Raw genomic sequence first — 13,459 nt, 5'->3', positions numbered from 1 at the left:
TAACACAAGCCGTCTCCCGCCTCGACGTGGACGTCGGGGAGGCTTCGTAAATTGATGCAGGAGGATTTTGCTTAAGGCTCCGTAGCCAATTAAGTTTGTTGACTTGATGAAGACAAGCAGCTTGAGGGGCTTTAGATTCAAAGTGCTTCTGTTTTTGCGACACCCGTCTGTCCCCCCCCACCCCCCCCCCACATATCTGTCTGAGTGACAGCTCAATCCCAAAAGTAAACACAGGGAACCTCAAGGGTGGAAATGCCCAGAGACCCCACAGATAACAGCAACCAACGAGACCCTGATTGATCACAGCTTCACTAATAATTCTAGCTTTGAAGTGACACTGACTTTTAAGGAGTATCTCCTCTTTGAAAGCACCGATCATCTGGATACAGTGGTATAGTTAACATAATTTACCTAATTATAGAACATAAAAATCTAAAGTGGATCTTCACATCTTATACACTTGCTCACCTTCTTGTGATTCTTGTAGACATTGCGGTGTGCAAACTCCTTCCCACACAGCTTACATTTGTACGGTTTGTCCTCGCTGTGGATGATCTTATGAGCCGTCACCTGGTCCAAACGCTTGAATGACCGACTGCAGATCTCACAGGTGTACGGTCGCTTCTCTGATCAGTGACAGATTAACAGAGATTATCTCCGAGAAGCAGAGAGAACGCATGAAGCAAAAAGGTCAGCTCATCGTTGCAGCGTCATCGTCTTACCCGAGTGTGTTATCATGTGGCGTTTCAGTTGATTCGTAGAGATGAACTTTTTGTCACAAGCGTGGCATTCAAATATTTCGTGTATCTACGGTACAAGAGCAAAAAACAGAGCGAGAGCATTTGAAGTTTTGTTCTTGCTGACCACTGAAAAAATTCAGGGGAAATGAGCTGCGAAAGTTCAAGGATCTCAGTGTGCGATGGTCAACTGAAACTAAATCTTGTCCGCTTTCATTAGACTGATGTTTACAGACGGAAAAGCAATTAAAGTGATGAAAACTTTCAATCCCTTTTCTGCTTCACAGCACAGTTCCAGTAATTGCATATTCAATAGCTCCCCGGCGTACAGCTACAATAGCATATGCTAATGTAACGCAGCTCCTCTTGTCAGCTGCTTCTGCAAAACCTTGTTCAGCTAAATGATGATAAAGGCAGTTTTTAAGCTGCTTTGGAGCCAAATTATCAGTATGGAAAGTTTGATTTCTCTTCTGTAAGAATAATACTAAATGCCCATTGGCTTTGATTGAAGCTATAAGAACATGTCAGATTTTTGTCAGAAATGTGACATATTTAAAATAACACTTTTAATGGGACTTGATTCTTACTGTAAAAAAAAAATAGGTAATTTATATAAACCCCATGTGGTTGTGGCCTAAATTTATAGAAACATCTTTACTTTACTTTCAGACAACAGTGTGCGATTAGAAAACACATTTACTATAATAGAAGATGTAAAACTGGTACACAGACAGATCCAGAGGCCACACAGGAATATCACACACTCCTATTTTAAAACCCCTTGGAGATCTGAAACTGGAGAATACCGATGCATAGACAGGTGAAGTAGGTTAAATGATTCTCTGCAGAACTGTGTCACTTCCAGGTGACTTTACAACAGTTGCACGGTTTGGAAGAAGCTTGCTGATGAATGAGTGGACAGGGATGGAACAATGTCAGCTGATTAATCTGGATGATAGATGTTGACAGCAGAAAATTACATTTCACAATCACCAACTGGGATAATTAATGAATGACTTCTAATAAGACAAATTATTTGAGACAACTTGCAAACTAATTTATTAACCAACATCACTGAAAAGTGCTGTACAAAATAGGTTCTCAAGACTAAAATGAAGGGATAATTAGCACAAAAAACAGTAGACTAAGATATTATAGTTTTTCCTTAACACCTTTGACTTACTATTATATATAAAATGCATACAACTGGATAGAGAGCAGTTTGCCTAGTCATACAACATGACCCTTACACAAAAAAAGCACATGGTCTTCAACTGAAAATATTAAAGCAGCTTGATATTGCTGACAGCAGCAGGCTTATTTTATGCCTCAGACTTTTCTCTGCAAATCAAGATCTGGCTTGACCGGCGTGTAAAGAATGAAAAAAAAAAAAGGCATCTTTTTCTTCAATTGAATATGACTGAGCTCAGCAAAGATGCTTAAACAGGTTCAACTTGTGCTGGCGTATAAGACCATCTGGTAAGAGATTGTTTTGAGCAGTTGAGATTGTTTTGTTTTGAGTTTTCTTGCAGTCCGAGGCTGGTTCACATTATGCTAATGCAGAAGGGACACAAACTAGAACAGTCATAGATTCCCATGTTAACATGGCCAGCATGAGTATAACCTTTTTGGTCTCAACGGATAGTTTCCCCAAATTGATATTTGCATATATGCATTTTAATCTGCTATGATACATCGCAGCAGATCTCACTATCATCTTGTAAACAAAGGGGTGATGTAACAAATGACCCCTGGCACTCGTTTCCACCTGCTGCACCTCGGCTGGACACTCTTCCCCCTCGTGCGCTGACCATTGCTGTGGATGGTTGACCCCAGGTATTTGACTCATCCACATTCACTATGTCTACTCCTTGCAACTTCACCATTCAAACTGTCTCTCTCTCATTCACACACATTTATTCTGTCTCACTTCTACTGACTTTCCTTCTTCTTTTCTCCAGTGCATACCACCACCTCAATTCAATTCAATTTTTTTCAGTTTTATTTTTATAGCGCTAAATCACAACAACAGTCACCTCAGGGCACTTCATATTGTAAGGTAGACATACAGAGAAAAATCCAACAATCATGCAACCCCCTATGAGCAAGAACTTTGGCGATAGTGGGAAGGAAAAACTCCCTTTTAACAGGAAGAAACCTCCAGCAGAACCAGGCTCAGGGAGGGGTGGGGCCATCTGCCGCAGGCTCTCTTCCACATGGTCCATACTCTCACTACAGATCACTATGTCGTCAGCAAACATCACAAACTATGTGATCCTGAACGCGTTTGTCTAATTATACTAAGTACCAGGGATCACTTTAATAACCAGACATGCTAGCATTAGCTAATAATTTAACACATCACCATCTGGTTAAAATATGTTCACAAAAAACAAGAACAGCATAGAAGAATCCAAAGTGCCAAAATCAAAGTTTCAAAACAGAGCTTCACAGCTAATGGGTAATGTCACAGTGGCTGTGTCCATTTTTTATATACAGTCTATAGTTTGACGATAAAAATGTTTAAAAATGTAGCAAAACAGGCTGGAATAAAAAATAAAATGACAATATCTAATGTCTTTACAAATATTGTGCACCATGTTTTACATGCCTTAAAGCCCATCTGGCAAATCAAGACATTCAGCCACATCTGCTCTTACTGCAGCATTTACACATAAATAGAAGAGAATATAAGCGAAAGCCAAATAGCTGTAGTGTGACCACGCATTTACTTTTTTTACATAAATACCATTCTCTAGTGTTTATCTTGGCATTGTCATAGCAAACGTTAACCCCTCAATCATGTCAGCTACATTATTAATAACTAGTTAATGCAATTAATTTAATAGAATGTAATTGCAAAGAAAATACATCTTTGGATGACCCATGAGCCTACTCAACAGAGGAATGTAGCTTGGAAAAACTTGTCTAATCGCATGTGTTAGACATAGAAAAATCATGTACTGAAAAAGGGTTTATATACACAGCAATAAAATTAATTTTAGCTGTATAAAAATGTTTTAAAGAACTATTTAAACAGCTAAATTCAAATCTGTAATCCATCAGTGAGAAAGGGGACCCTGTTAAAACCTTGTGCTCGGCAAGCAGAGCCTCGTCAATTTCAACAGACCTGTGGGATGAGCTAGTGAAAAAGAAACCGCCGTCCTCTCTCTGCTCTGTCATCCCAAATAAGTTTAAACCTGATCGTAAAGAGGGAATAAATGAACCCTAAAGCATGTGAAGCAGACGCAAGATTAAGAGGTTAGACTGGGTTACAGAAACAGTGGAGATTGACGGATACCACTGTAGAGCGAGAAACGGCACCAAAGAGACATCGCTGTAAAAATGGATTTATGCAAAACTGCGTAAGCTGAGCAAATCCTCTCAGATCCAATGCAAAGTATCCGCCTGGGATAAACTGAGCTGTACAGAAGATGTTAGAGAAGCTCACCTTCCTGTGTTCTTGTAAATTCAGGGAAGAGGAGCATTTTCTGTTGCATATGGTGCATGTGAGTTTCCGTCGTGCACTCCCTATAAAGAAACAAACAAAGTGCATTACAAAACTCCACGTACAGAGCTGTTAGCAATGAACAACAATTTTGGTACACTAACACATCATTACGTGGTTAAAGAAAAACACCAAATGTTTTATTTGTCATTGAACTCCCTTACTCATAGCCCCAGTGATCCCACCATTTTGGGACCAGTGACACCCTCCCTTTATCCCCGTCTGAATTACATGACCCACATCTGTTGCGTCTGATCCACTTCCCCCTTCGCCCACACATTCACACACACACACACACCACTTAGTTCTGACTGCACTGGGAAAAAACATAAAGGCGCAGATCTCAGCTCCATCAGCCTCTCAGATTAATGTCTTAATCTCGGGTTGATATGTAAGGCTGCACAGATTCCCACTGCCCTACATCCCATCATAAATAGCTATGGAAGTCCAATTATCTGAAAGAGTGAGCTGCCCCAGCACACACAGGTCAGCAATTATGGAACGCAAGTAATTAGAGATGTGTCTTAACATCGCAGAGATTTTAACTGATCGAGGTCATGCACTCTAACTGCAGTTCCTTGAGTGCTGAGGCTGCTAATGGACGATTATCTTTATTACATGAAAGTGCTACGCATGTGTACAACAGAGAGAACGAGGCAGTGAACATCACAGAGAAACACTGCGAAACAGAGAGAGACAGAGGTGCCAACCTGTGTGAACATTTTCTTTATGCTTCTTCAGAGCGTCTTTGCTCTTAAATCTTTTGCCGCAGCTCTCGGCTTTACATATAAACCTGGCATCTCCTTTACAGGCTTCCTTATGTTGTTCAAAACTGCACACACAGAGATATCAAAGACGAAAGGAGAAGAGGAAGAGTTATGAGTTACAGAGTAACAGTGGTGCAACTGCATGCTTTACACTGTCCTGTACTATGGTTTGGATGATGCATGTTACCTGGACTCTGAGCCGAATGTGTAATGGCACAGGGAGCACTGATGGGCTTTGGAGTCAGCTGATGGGTCTAGTGACTCAGAACAATGCAAAACACTGGGGGAGGATTGAAAATAAAAACAAGTCCAGGATGACTACCACAAATAATCAAGAGCAGAAAAACATCAGCGTAACATTATTAAAAGATTTTCCACTGAAAAAAGTCAAATTATTTTCTTCTTTTAAGTAAATTTAAAAAAAAAAACTGAATTTAAACATTTTTTGAAACAGACTCTTCATTCAAATACTGCAAAATAAAGCTAAAGCTAGCACCCATTTAGCTTAAATTAGCATTAAGAGTTAAAAGAAGGGAGAGCAGTTAGCATATCTATGTCGAAAGGTAAAACTAGAATGAATGCCTCCACTAACCACTCACGTTCAAGCCTCTAGGTCTCTATGCCTGCCCAGACTAATGTTAAATATTTTGTAAAGACTTGTAATAGCCAGGCACCAAAGACTGTTGCTAATTCAGTTTTGGGCCAAAGATGAAATATGACATTAATTTTACCTGATTATGGCTTTAAATATTGGCCAGTGTTTTGTGCAATGTGATCAAATGTATTTACTTGATGTTATTATATGTTTGTGTTAGATTGTGTCAAATAATAGCGTATAAACTGTTGCTTTATGCCATATTAATGTTTTGTGGGGTCAAAGTGATACACATACTTCATCCTCGACTCGAAATCAAAAATTGGGCCAAACTTTTATCTATCTAACACATAATCTAATCAGTTCCCTGGATTGATTTAGCATCTCTTCAAACTTCAGACTTCTCAGAGATCAGAGAAACGTTGAGCATGAAATAAAACTACACTAGAAGTAATGAAAGAGTAAACCCACTGGCGCTGCAGAGCCTGTTTGATGGGAAACTTTTTGCCACAGTTCCTGCATTTGAACTCCTTCTCCTCTGTGCTGGGCCTCTGGTGCAGACTCTGGAGGTGGGCAGCCAGGATCTCTTCACTCGGAAAACTGCTCTCACACAGCAAGCAGGGGTGGTCCTCCTTCTTTATTACTAGTTCTATTAAGGTTAATGAACACAGTACGACATACTGTAGGGCAAGTTTTTTTTTTTATGTGTGTGCTATAAACTGATCACCTGTAAATGTGTATACATAAGAAGGCAAACTAAAACATTCCACTGTACCCATTTCTACAAGGTGCTTGGCCTCTTTACTGTTCTCATCTTCATCTTTAATATCCTCTTCCTCTTCTTCTTCCTCCTCTTCCATATCACTGTCCAGGTAGCCTATCAGGAGCTCCGTGTCTGTCTCTATGTCATCCACAGCCAGGTAGAAGATGTTCTCCCCGTCCTAAAAAAAACACAAACACAGCCTGAACATTGGCTGAACGTGACTCGATATATTTAACAATGTAAAAATAAAAAATTAAGCCTGGCTGCCCCTGGGGGGGTCCGGGACGGGCGTGGAGGCTTGGGGGTCTGGGGGTGCTCCGCCCCCTGGTCTGGGGTGCTGGCCGGGCCTTGGGGGCTTGGGTCCTGGCTGTTGTGTCGCCGGAGCAGTGGGCGGGTGGGTGCAGGGGACCTCTGGTGCATCGGCCCAACTAGGGGGCTCTCTAACTGGTGGGGAGGTTGTTATATCTTTGCAGGTGGTCTCCTCACTACAGGAGCTCACTCTGCAGGTGGGGGGAGAGATATAGGAGAGGTGGAGAATGAACTCAACCTGGGTGTCTATTGTCTTGTGTAGTTTGGGAGATGGTTGGATGATGGGGTGGGTGCAGTTTTCTCTGGGGTGGAGTCAGGTGGGCTGCCCCGGACTCTGTGGGGCTGGGCGGTGCTGCTGCTGCGGGCCCCGGTCCGGATGGGCCTGGGCCCCCTTGCCCTGGTGGGTTCCAGAGTGTGGGGGTGCCTACTGGGGTCAGCGGGGGAGCTTCATACCCTGGTGGACGGGGCTATGGCTCCCCACACTCCCTAGCAGATCGTTACATGGAGAAACCTTTGGAATACAAGCATGCTGATCCACACAGGTATGCACACAGGTGTACAGACGGGTGTTCACAGACGCGGACTACAGCTTTCTTGGCTGCTGCCTCAAAGCACATTGTGCGCTGTTTATCTTGCGTGCTGCATAATATCGTTTAATATTTAGTATCTACTGTTATCTACTGCTAGCTAGTTTATTGTGATGGTGCTGCTTTTTTTATTATGTTGCTCTTTTTTTGGTTTGCTTTCTCTTCTGTTTTTTTTTTTTTCTCCATACAGGTGATCCAGGTGTTTTGTTTGTTTTTCTTTCTTTCTTCCCCCCTTTCTCACCGTCTCTTCTCCCCTTTGGTTTGCTTTCTCTCCCTCTCTTTCTTTCATTCTTTCTCCCTGTCCTATCCCCCAGTCATGTCTGTCCCGTTTGTAGCAACCGAAAATAAAATAAATTCATAATTATAATAAAGGTCAATCAAATGGACCAATATGGCAAGGCCATGATGATCCACTTGGTAAAATAAATCCGCTTGGCATCTTTCTTGGCCTTAAGACAACAATTCTGATGGCTAAAGATCCAAACGGGACACATAAAAAATTAAAAATTAAAAATTAAAAAATTAAAAAATTAAAAATTAAAGTCAGTTGCTAACAGTTTTAACCTTCTGCGGTAAGGCTAGCTGAACTTATTACACCCTGACAGCAGTCTGTTAATGCTTGATTGAGGCCACAGGTCAAACGGTGAAACTCTTAAAAATATTGTCATTCACTTCCCTGCCTTAAAGGTCATGTTAATAAAATCAAACTGTCATTTGGTTTTTAACTATGGGACCCTAAATATACATAAATAACGATTAAGAGGATGAAAGCTACACAATAAATGTCACCGTTGATGAAACACAGAGATTTAACTCACATGTGTGACCTTTAAAAGACCGATCACTCCGTGTATTCAACTATTAATGGCAGCAACTTGGCCCTCAGACCTCAAATGTTCATCTTCTCTTCCTTGGACTTTCATTTTTCTCCCAAGATGAGCGGATAACCTCTTTTCATCTTTCACATAGAAGCGCAGAAGCTGAACTTTCCCATATCCACTGTACTGTATTCACAAGACTGTGAAAATCGACATTGTGCGTTTGGAAAATTCTGCATATTTTCCGATTTTCATTTCCCGCATAACTGTAGTTAACACATTATTTGTCAATATAATAACTTTATAAAAGCTGGTCTTGGAAATAAATTAAGAAAAGGAATTTTGCAGCTGCAAAATATTCCCTCAACAAAATCCAGAAAAATGTATAAATCCTAAGGACACCAAGGATAAAAACAGAGAAAAGAAACAAATACACTTCTCTCTTTCTCCAACTTAATGTCCTTTTTACGTTAATAACAGCCTTTAACAGTTTAAACATCTGGCAACAAAGAGACTTCGAGCCAAAGTAATTTGTTTTGCAATATAAATGAACTCTGAATTTTTTTGGCAGAAATTTCCCTTTTTGCCTTAAACCTTTAATCATTAGAAAAACAATCAATTTTCAAGCAGTATTCCATTTCAGTTCAGCTTGTAGGTCTCCAGACTTTTTTCTTACCCGTGCTTTTTCTACTAACGTTGCTCTTTTGCAACTACTTTATCTCGCATGCACATCTGTGATTTTTCACACAACAAAAACAATAGCCTGTCATTTCGATCTTGTTTTCAAGGTTTTTTCCAGAAGAAAATAAGATTTCCGTATTTTCTGAGATCAAATTTGAAATAATTTACATAATTTCGAACTTCGGGTTTGGAGGTTTGACAGATGTCTGTAATATTTATCATTTTCTTTCTTTCAGGAAGGTCTGAGGGATTCATTGTCTGCAGAGTGGAAATGTACCTGAATGGCTGCCAAGTTCTTCTGCTCCTGTGAAGGCGCCTGATGGACAAACCGCAGCCAGTTGGCATAGCGGGGATTGCTCGCATCCAGAATATACAGAACATCTCCTTTACTGCCACGGACCTAGAGAGGGGGAAAAAAAGAAACAGCAACGACATGAGCTGTCAGATGAGAACAACTGATTCTTTTTCTTCTTCTTCTGCTCTCATTGCCTTCTTTGAAGGTTCGTCTTCTGTACATCAAAGCGTGCTGGCCTTACATATGAACACCAGTGTGGCAGCTACAGATAACTACATCACAGCGTTTCTACACAAGACGAGATAAGACTGACTTTCAGTCAGGCATTATGGTTCATTTGTCTGCAACGTAATTAAATGTTTCCTTTATCACAGAAAAAACAAGAATGTACTCAGACAGACCCACAAGCAGCTGCATCGTGTGATAAAGGACTGATCTGGGGCTTTTTTGCATTGAATTGTCATACAGGTTTTTATAAGAATATTTACTGTGTTTAGTTGTATTAATGCTACACAAAAACATGTTTCTTAAAGTTGTTATGTGTCTGTTTTCTCCGCTGCAGCTGTTTATGGTTAAACTGGTCTTAATACAGTTGACTAGCTGCTTCCACCAGAGCGGTTATTTGATTGGTTCAGTTTGTCTCCTTTTTTATACAGTACTGTGCAAAAAGTCTTGAGTCACCTTTCTATAAATTTAGCTTCCAGTGATCCAGACTTTCTTGTAATTCTTTAAAGTGGTCTTGAGAAATAGTTCTACAGACTTTCTGAACTTTTTATCTGAACATTGGCTGCTTTTTCACTCATTTTCAGTCCAGTCCTTGTATGTGACCATTTTTAAAGGAATGTTTTGGTTTAGTTTGGTTTGGTCAGCATTAAAACACTGACTCATTCAAGCATAAACAGGCACAAAGCTTACAACATAACTAAAAGAAGCAAAGAACCAAGTTTAAATTACATCTTTAGGCGCTTTAGTTGAATCTATGCGGGAAAAGCCAAATATAACACAGTTTGAAAGACATAAAATTGTTTTTATGGACCAAATAATAGCTCTCAAAGAGCTATTAGCTGAAAACTTGGCATGGGTTGCAGTGTTTCCTTAAAAAATATGTGGAAATAGGACAAGTGGAGAATAAAAGAAGACATGTTAGGCATCAGACAAGCAATATCTGAAAGTAATGACTTTAAGAAATAGAAAAAAATCCAGCAAAGACCTGACAAAGGACCTGAGAGGTGCCTCTGGCCCTTCAGTTGATCCATCTACTGTTCACTGAAGCATCACCAGAAATGGTCACAGTGGAACCGTGGCTGTCAGGAAGCCATTCTTAGTAAAGGGAACCAGGGAGAAAAAACTGAGGTATGCCAAGTTACACAAGACCTGCATCCAAACCTGTAATTTTTGGTTCAAATCATCATCAGTATTTATGGAGGTCAGTAGAGAGGAACAACACTGAGCGTCTGCATCCATCTGTAAAACGGGATGGAGGCTGTCATGGTTTGGAGCTGCATTTCACCCAGTGGCATTGGGAATCTTGTCAAAATTGATGGATTTTGACACCATCAGTACCATCTGTTAAGTGTGATTGGCAACAGCTTGATTTTTTCACGTGACAGTGATCCCAAACACACTTTCAATACAGTAAAAGCATACCTGGATTAAAAAGATGTGCAACACTATCAGTCATGAATCAGAGAGTGCTGACTGTGATGATGAATGAGGGCAGGCATAACAAATATTGACTTACAAAATGTATATATGCAATATATACTGTTATTTATACTGTATTTCCTTGTATGTTTGCACATGTTTCAATAAACTGTTACACCCATTTCCAAATTTCCTAGCAAAGGATAAGGAAATGAGGGCTGGCTATAGATGTTTGCACAGTACTGCAAGATTACTCATCCAGTTAGAAATGGATTTGAATGAAATTTTCACCAAAGACTGGTCTTGGCCCAATGTGGTTAACACTTGGAGTTGATCCCAATCCAGTGAAAGATTTTTTGGAATGATGCTTTGACATTGTGAGACTGCAGGATTGGGTACTATTTATTGTCAGGGGTGGTGACATTTTTTGACAAATGTATCTCTTTGGACTTTGAACAGAAATTTAAATGAAACCATGTGACAAGACCAACACTGACTTCTTACAGACATTTTAAACATGACAACAAGACACCACAACACCCTGATTATTATGGTTAAAAATCACAGGCCAAAATGCAGAGAAATACCGGATTAATCTTGAACAGGGTATTGGATTGCGGTATCTGTTAAATTCTTATTAAACATAAGATTTTATTCTGAAATATAGCTTGTAGCTATAGCTGTCGTGTTATGCAGCATCACAGAAATAACACTGTTGTAGTAATTGGAAAGATTCGGGTACGTTACAGCATTTTACATGTTTGGTTTTTGCTATCAGAGGTGCAGTCGTGGGAACTCTGGAGTTAAAACTACTTGGTCTGAAGGATGTCTGTCAAACTGGCTGAAGATTCAGCATTTCCATTCCCTGAGGTTTTAAATTTTTAAAAAAGAAGCGCATTCACCTCCCACATCAGCCTGGTGTCCGAGCTTTCATCCAACTCACTGGGCAGCTTTTTCTCACCAGCAAAGGGGCCAAACTTTTCTCCCTTTAACACAAACAGAGGGATCACTTGTCAAACACGATGCCTTTAAAGAAAACAGTGGCAGCCAAAAATGAATGACATTAAACCATAATAATACACCCCAGAGGACATGATTTCTGCACTGATGAGTGTTGGGTGGATGGTGGGCCCGCCTACTGTTTAATGTGACATGTACATGTGTCCCTCAGTACGGGACATTTTTCCTTTTGACTTCCCAGGGGGCGTGGTCAAATTGTGCCGCTCTTCTTGTTGTATTCATGTTCACACTCTGCAACTTTTACCACACATTTAAATGACCAAACATCCCCAGTACAGACACTTCAACCCACTCATCCTCCGCAACATTCCCACCTCCTTTTCTGCATATATGGCAACAAAGGGTGGGGGGACATGAATGTGAATGTATAAGTTAATTGGCGTGAACAGTTAAAATCTTTACGTTGGATTTAACATGGATGTCTATCCGCGGAACGAGCCTTCTTTGCAGGCAGGAATACGTGAAGTGAACCCGGAGAAACAGCCGGAGTTACTGTAGCTACGTGGCACTTCACGTCACAGACGCCTTGGCTTCTGGCTGAGATTTTGACAGCGACTATCAGTGGGAAAAGGCAAACAGAAAAAAGTATCTACACCTCTGGGAGTCTCTTAAAAAGCAACACGAAACTTTTCCCGCGTGTAAACCTGGTTACAAAGTTGCCCGAGTCAGAAACTACAAACCTTTTTGACTCGCCTCGCCGTGTATAGACCGATTCCATCCTGGACCTTTGACGACTTCAGGGAAAATCTGTCTGGCACATACATGCCCAACATTGTCATCGCTCGGAAATGTTTCCTTTGGTGACAATTAGTTGGCTATCAGATATGTCAGCGGAAGTGAAAAGGCATTGTCAGTATGAATTTAGAGCAGATAGTTTCTTCGTGAAGGGGTCCAGGTTGAACTTCTGTTGCTCCTGCTGCAGGAAAGCGAAGCAGCGCCCTGATTGGTCCAAAGTTTGTAACCAGAAGCTACCTTTTCTGTCGAGCAACACGCTGCTGCCTGTTTCATTCAGCCTGCACTCCCAGCTTACCCAGTCTGACGATGGTTGTGCAGGAGTATCAGAGGAGCTACAGAAATGAAAGTAATGACATTATTTAATAAAGACAGCTCACTTAATGAAAGGCTCCATTAAGAGCTCATAGATTAGTTTAATGAATCTTTTAGCTTTAGGATTAGATAAAAATTTCCATACTTTTATCTAATGTTCTGCAAATTTTTAACTCTAAGTGGACATCTTATGCTCATTTCCACATTTATATGTTTATTCTTATGCATTACCACAGTAGTTTTTCATGATTCCCAGGTTAAAGTAATCGGTGGTTATCTGACACCAATACTTGGTGCAGTCCCTCAGATCGTACAAGCTGTTTTACCTTTGAGCCAACTTTGTTGATTGGCTATTACTAGCAAGCAATAGGTTTGAAACGCTGGTGGGTAGGACTCATGCGCCTAAATAATTTGAGTGATATCTACTCTCTTTGAGATCATCAGAGCTAAGACCAGAACAACCGCTGAAAGAGCAGACTGAAGCTTGAGCTTTGTGCTCTCAGGGATTACTTATACATACACTGACCTCATTATTTGAATCTTTGGCCATGACTAAATATGAGGTTGCAGCACTATCACTGTATTATATGGCAAGAATAAGGTAAAAAAAAAAAAAACAGATGTTACTGTTTGGTGGGAAATAATTCCCACCCAAAAAAAAAAGAAGTAATATAAAACAGAATACTTC

The 13,459-nt window shown here is 40.4% G+C and overlaps 1 protein-coding gene across 2 annotated transcripts in view; it reads right to left on the bottom strand.

Moving 5' to 3' along the window:
- Positions 1-12,697, bottom strand: part of prdm5 (PR domain containing 5) — a 45,939-nt gene extending 33,242 nt beyond the window's left edge. Inside the window, exons 1-10 of one of the 2 annotated variants that reach the window (XR_014909607.1) lie at positions 12,405-12,697; positions 11,607-11,690; positions 9,043-9,165; positions 6,383-6,548; positions 6,079-6,256; positions 5,200-5,292; positions 4,956-5,077; positions 4,189-4,268; positions 723-807; positions 469-626 (exon numbers count right to left, since the gene is read on the bottom strand). Coding sequence is in view for 1 of the 2 variants with exons in the window: in XM_085398421.1 (XP_085254547.1) it covers positions 469-626; positions 723-807; positions 4,189-4,268; positions 4,956-5,077; positions 5,200-5,292; positions 6,079-6,256; positions 6,383-6,548; positions 9,043-9,165; positions 11,607-11,690; positions 12,405-12,503 (1,188 nt within the window). In the remaining variant the exon portion in view is untranslated. The remainder of the gene's footprint in view (positions 1-468; positions 627-722; positions 808-4,188; positions 4,269-4,955; positions 5,078-5,199; positions 5,293-6,078; positions 6,257-6,382; positions 6,549-9,042; positions 9,166-11,606; positions 11,691-12,404) is intronic. The other variant, XM_085398421.1, reaches the window with a different exon arrangement.
- Positions 12,698-13,459: the final 762 nt, after the last annotated feature.

The sequence above is a fragment of the Rhamphochromis longiceps genome, linkage group LG23 (genome assembly GCF_057381845.1).
Source record: "Rhamphochromis longiceps isolate RC_006_pf linkage group LG23, R_longiceps_female_GT1.1, whole genome shotgun sequence".
In the NCBI taxonomy this organism is placed as follows: Eukaryota; Metazoa; Chordata; class Actinopteri; order Cichliformes; family Cichlidae; genus Rhamphochromis; species Rhamphochromis longiceps.
The sequence above is the reverse complement of the archived record's forward strand: the minus strand, read 5'-3'. Positions and strand labels throughout refer to the sequence as shown.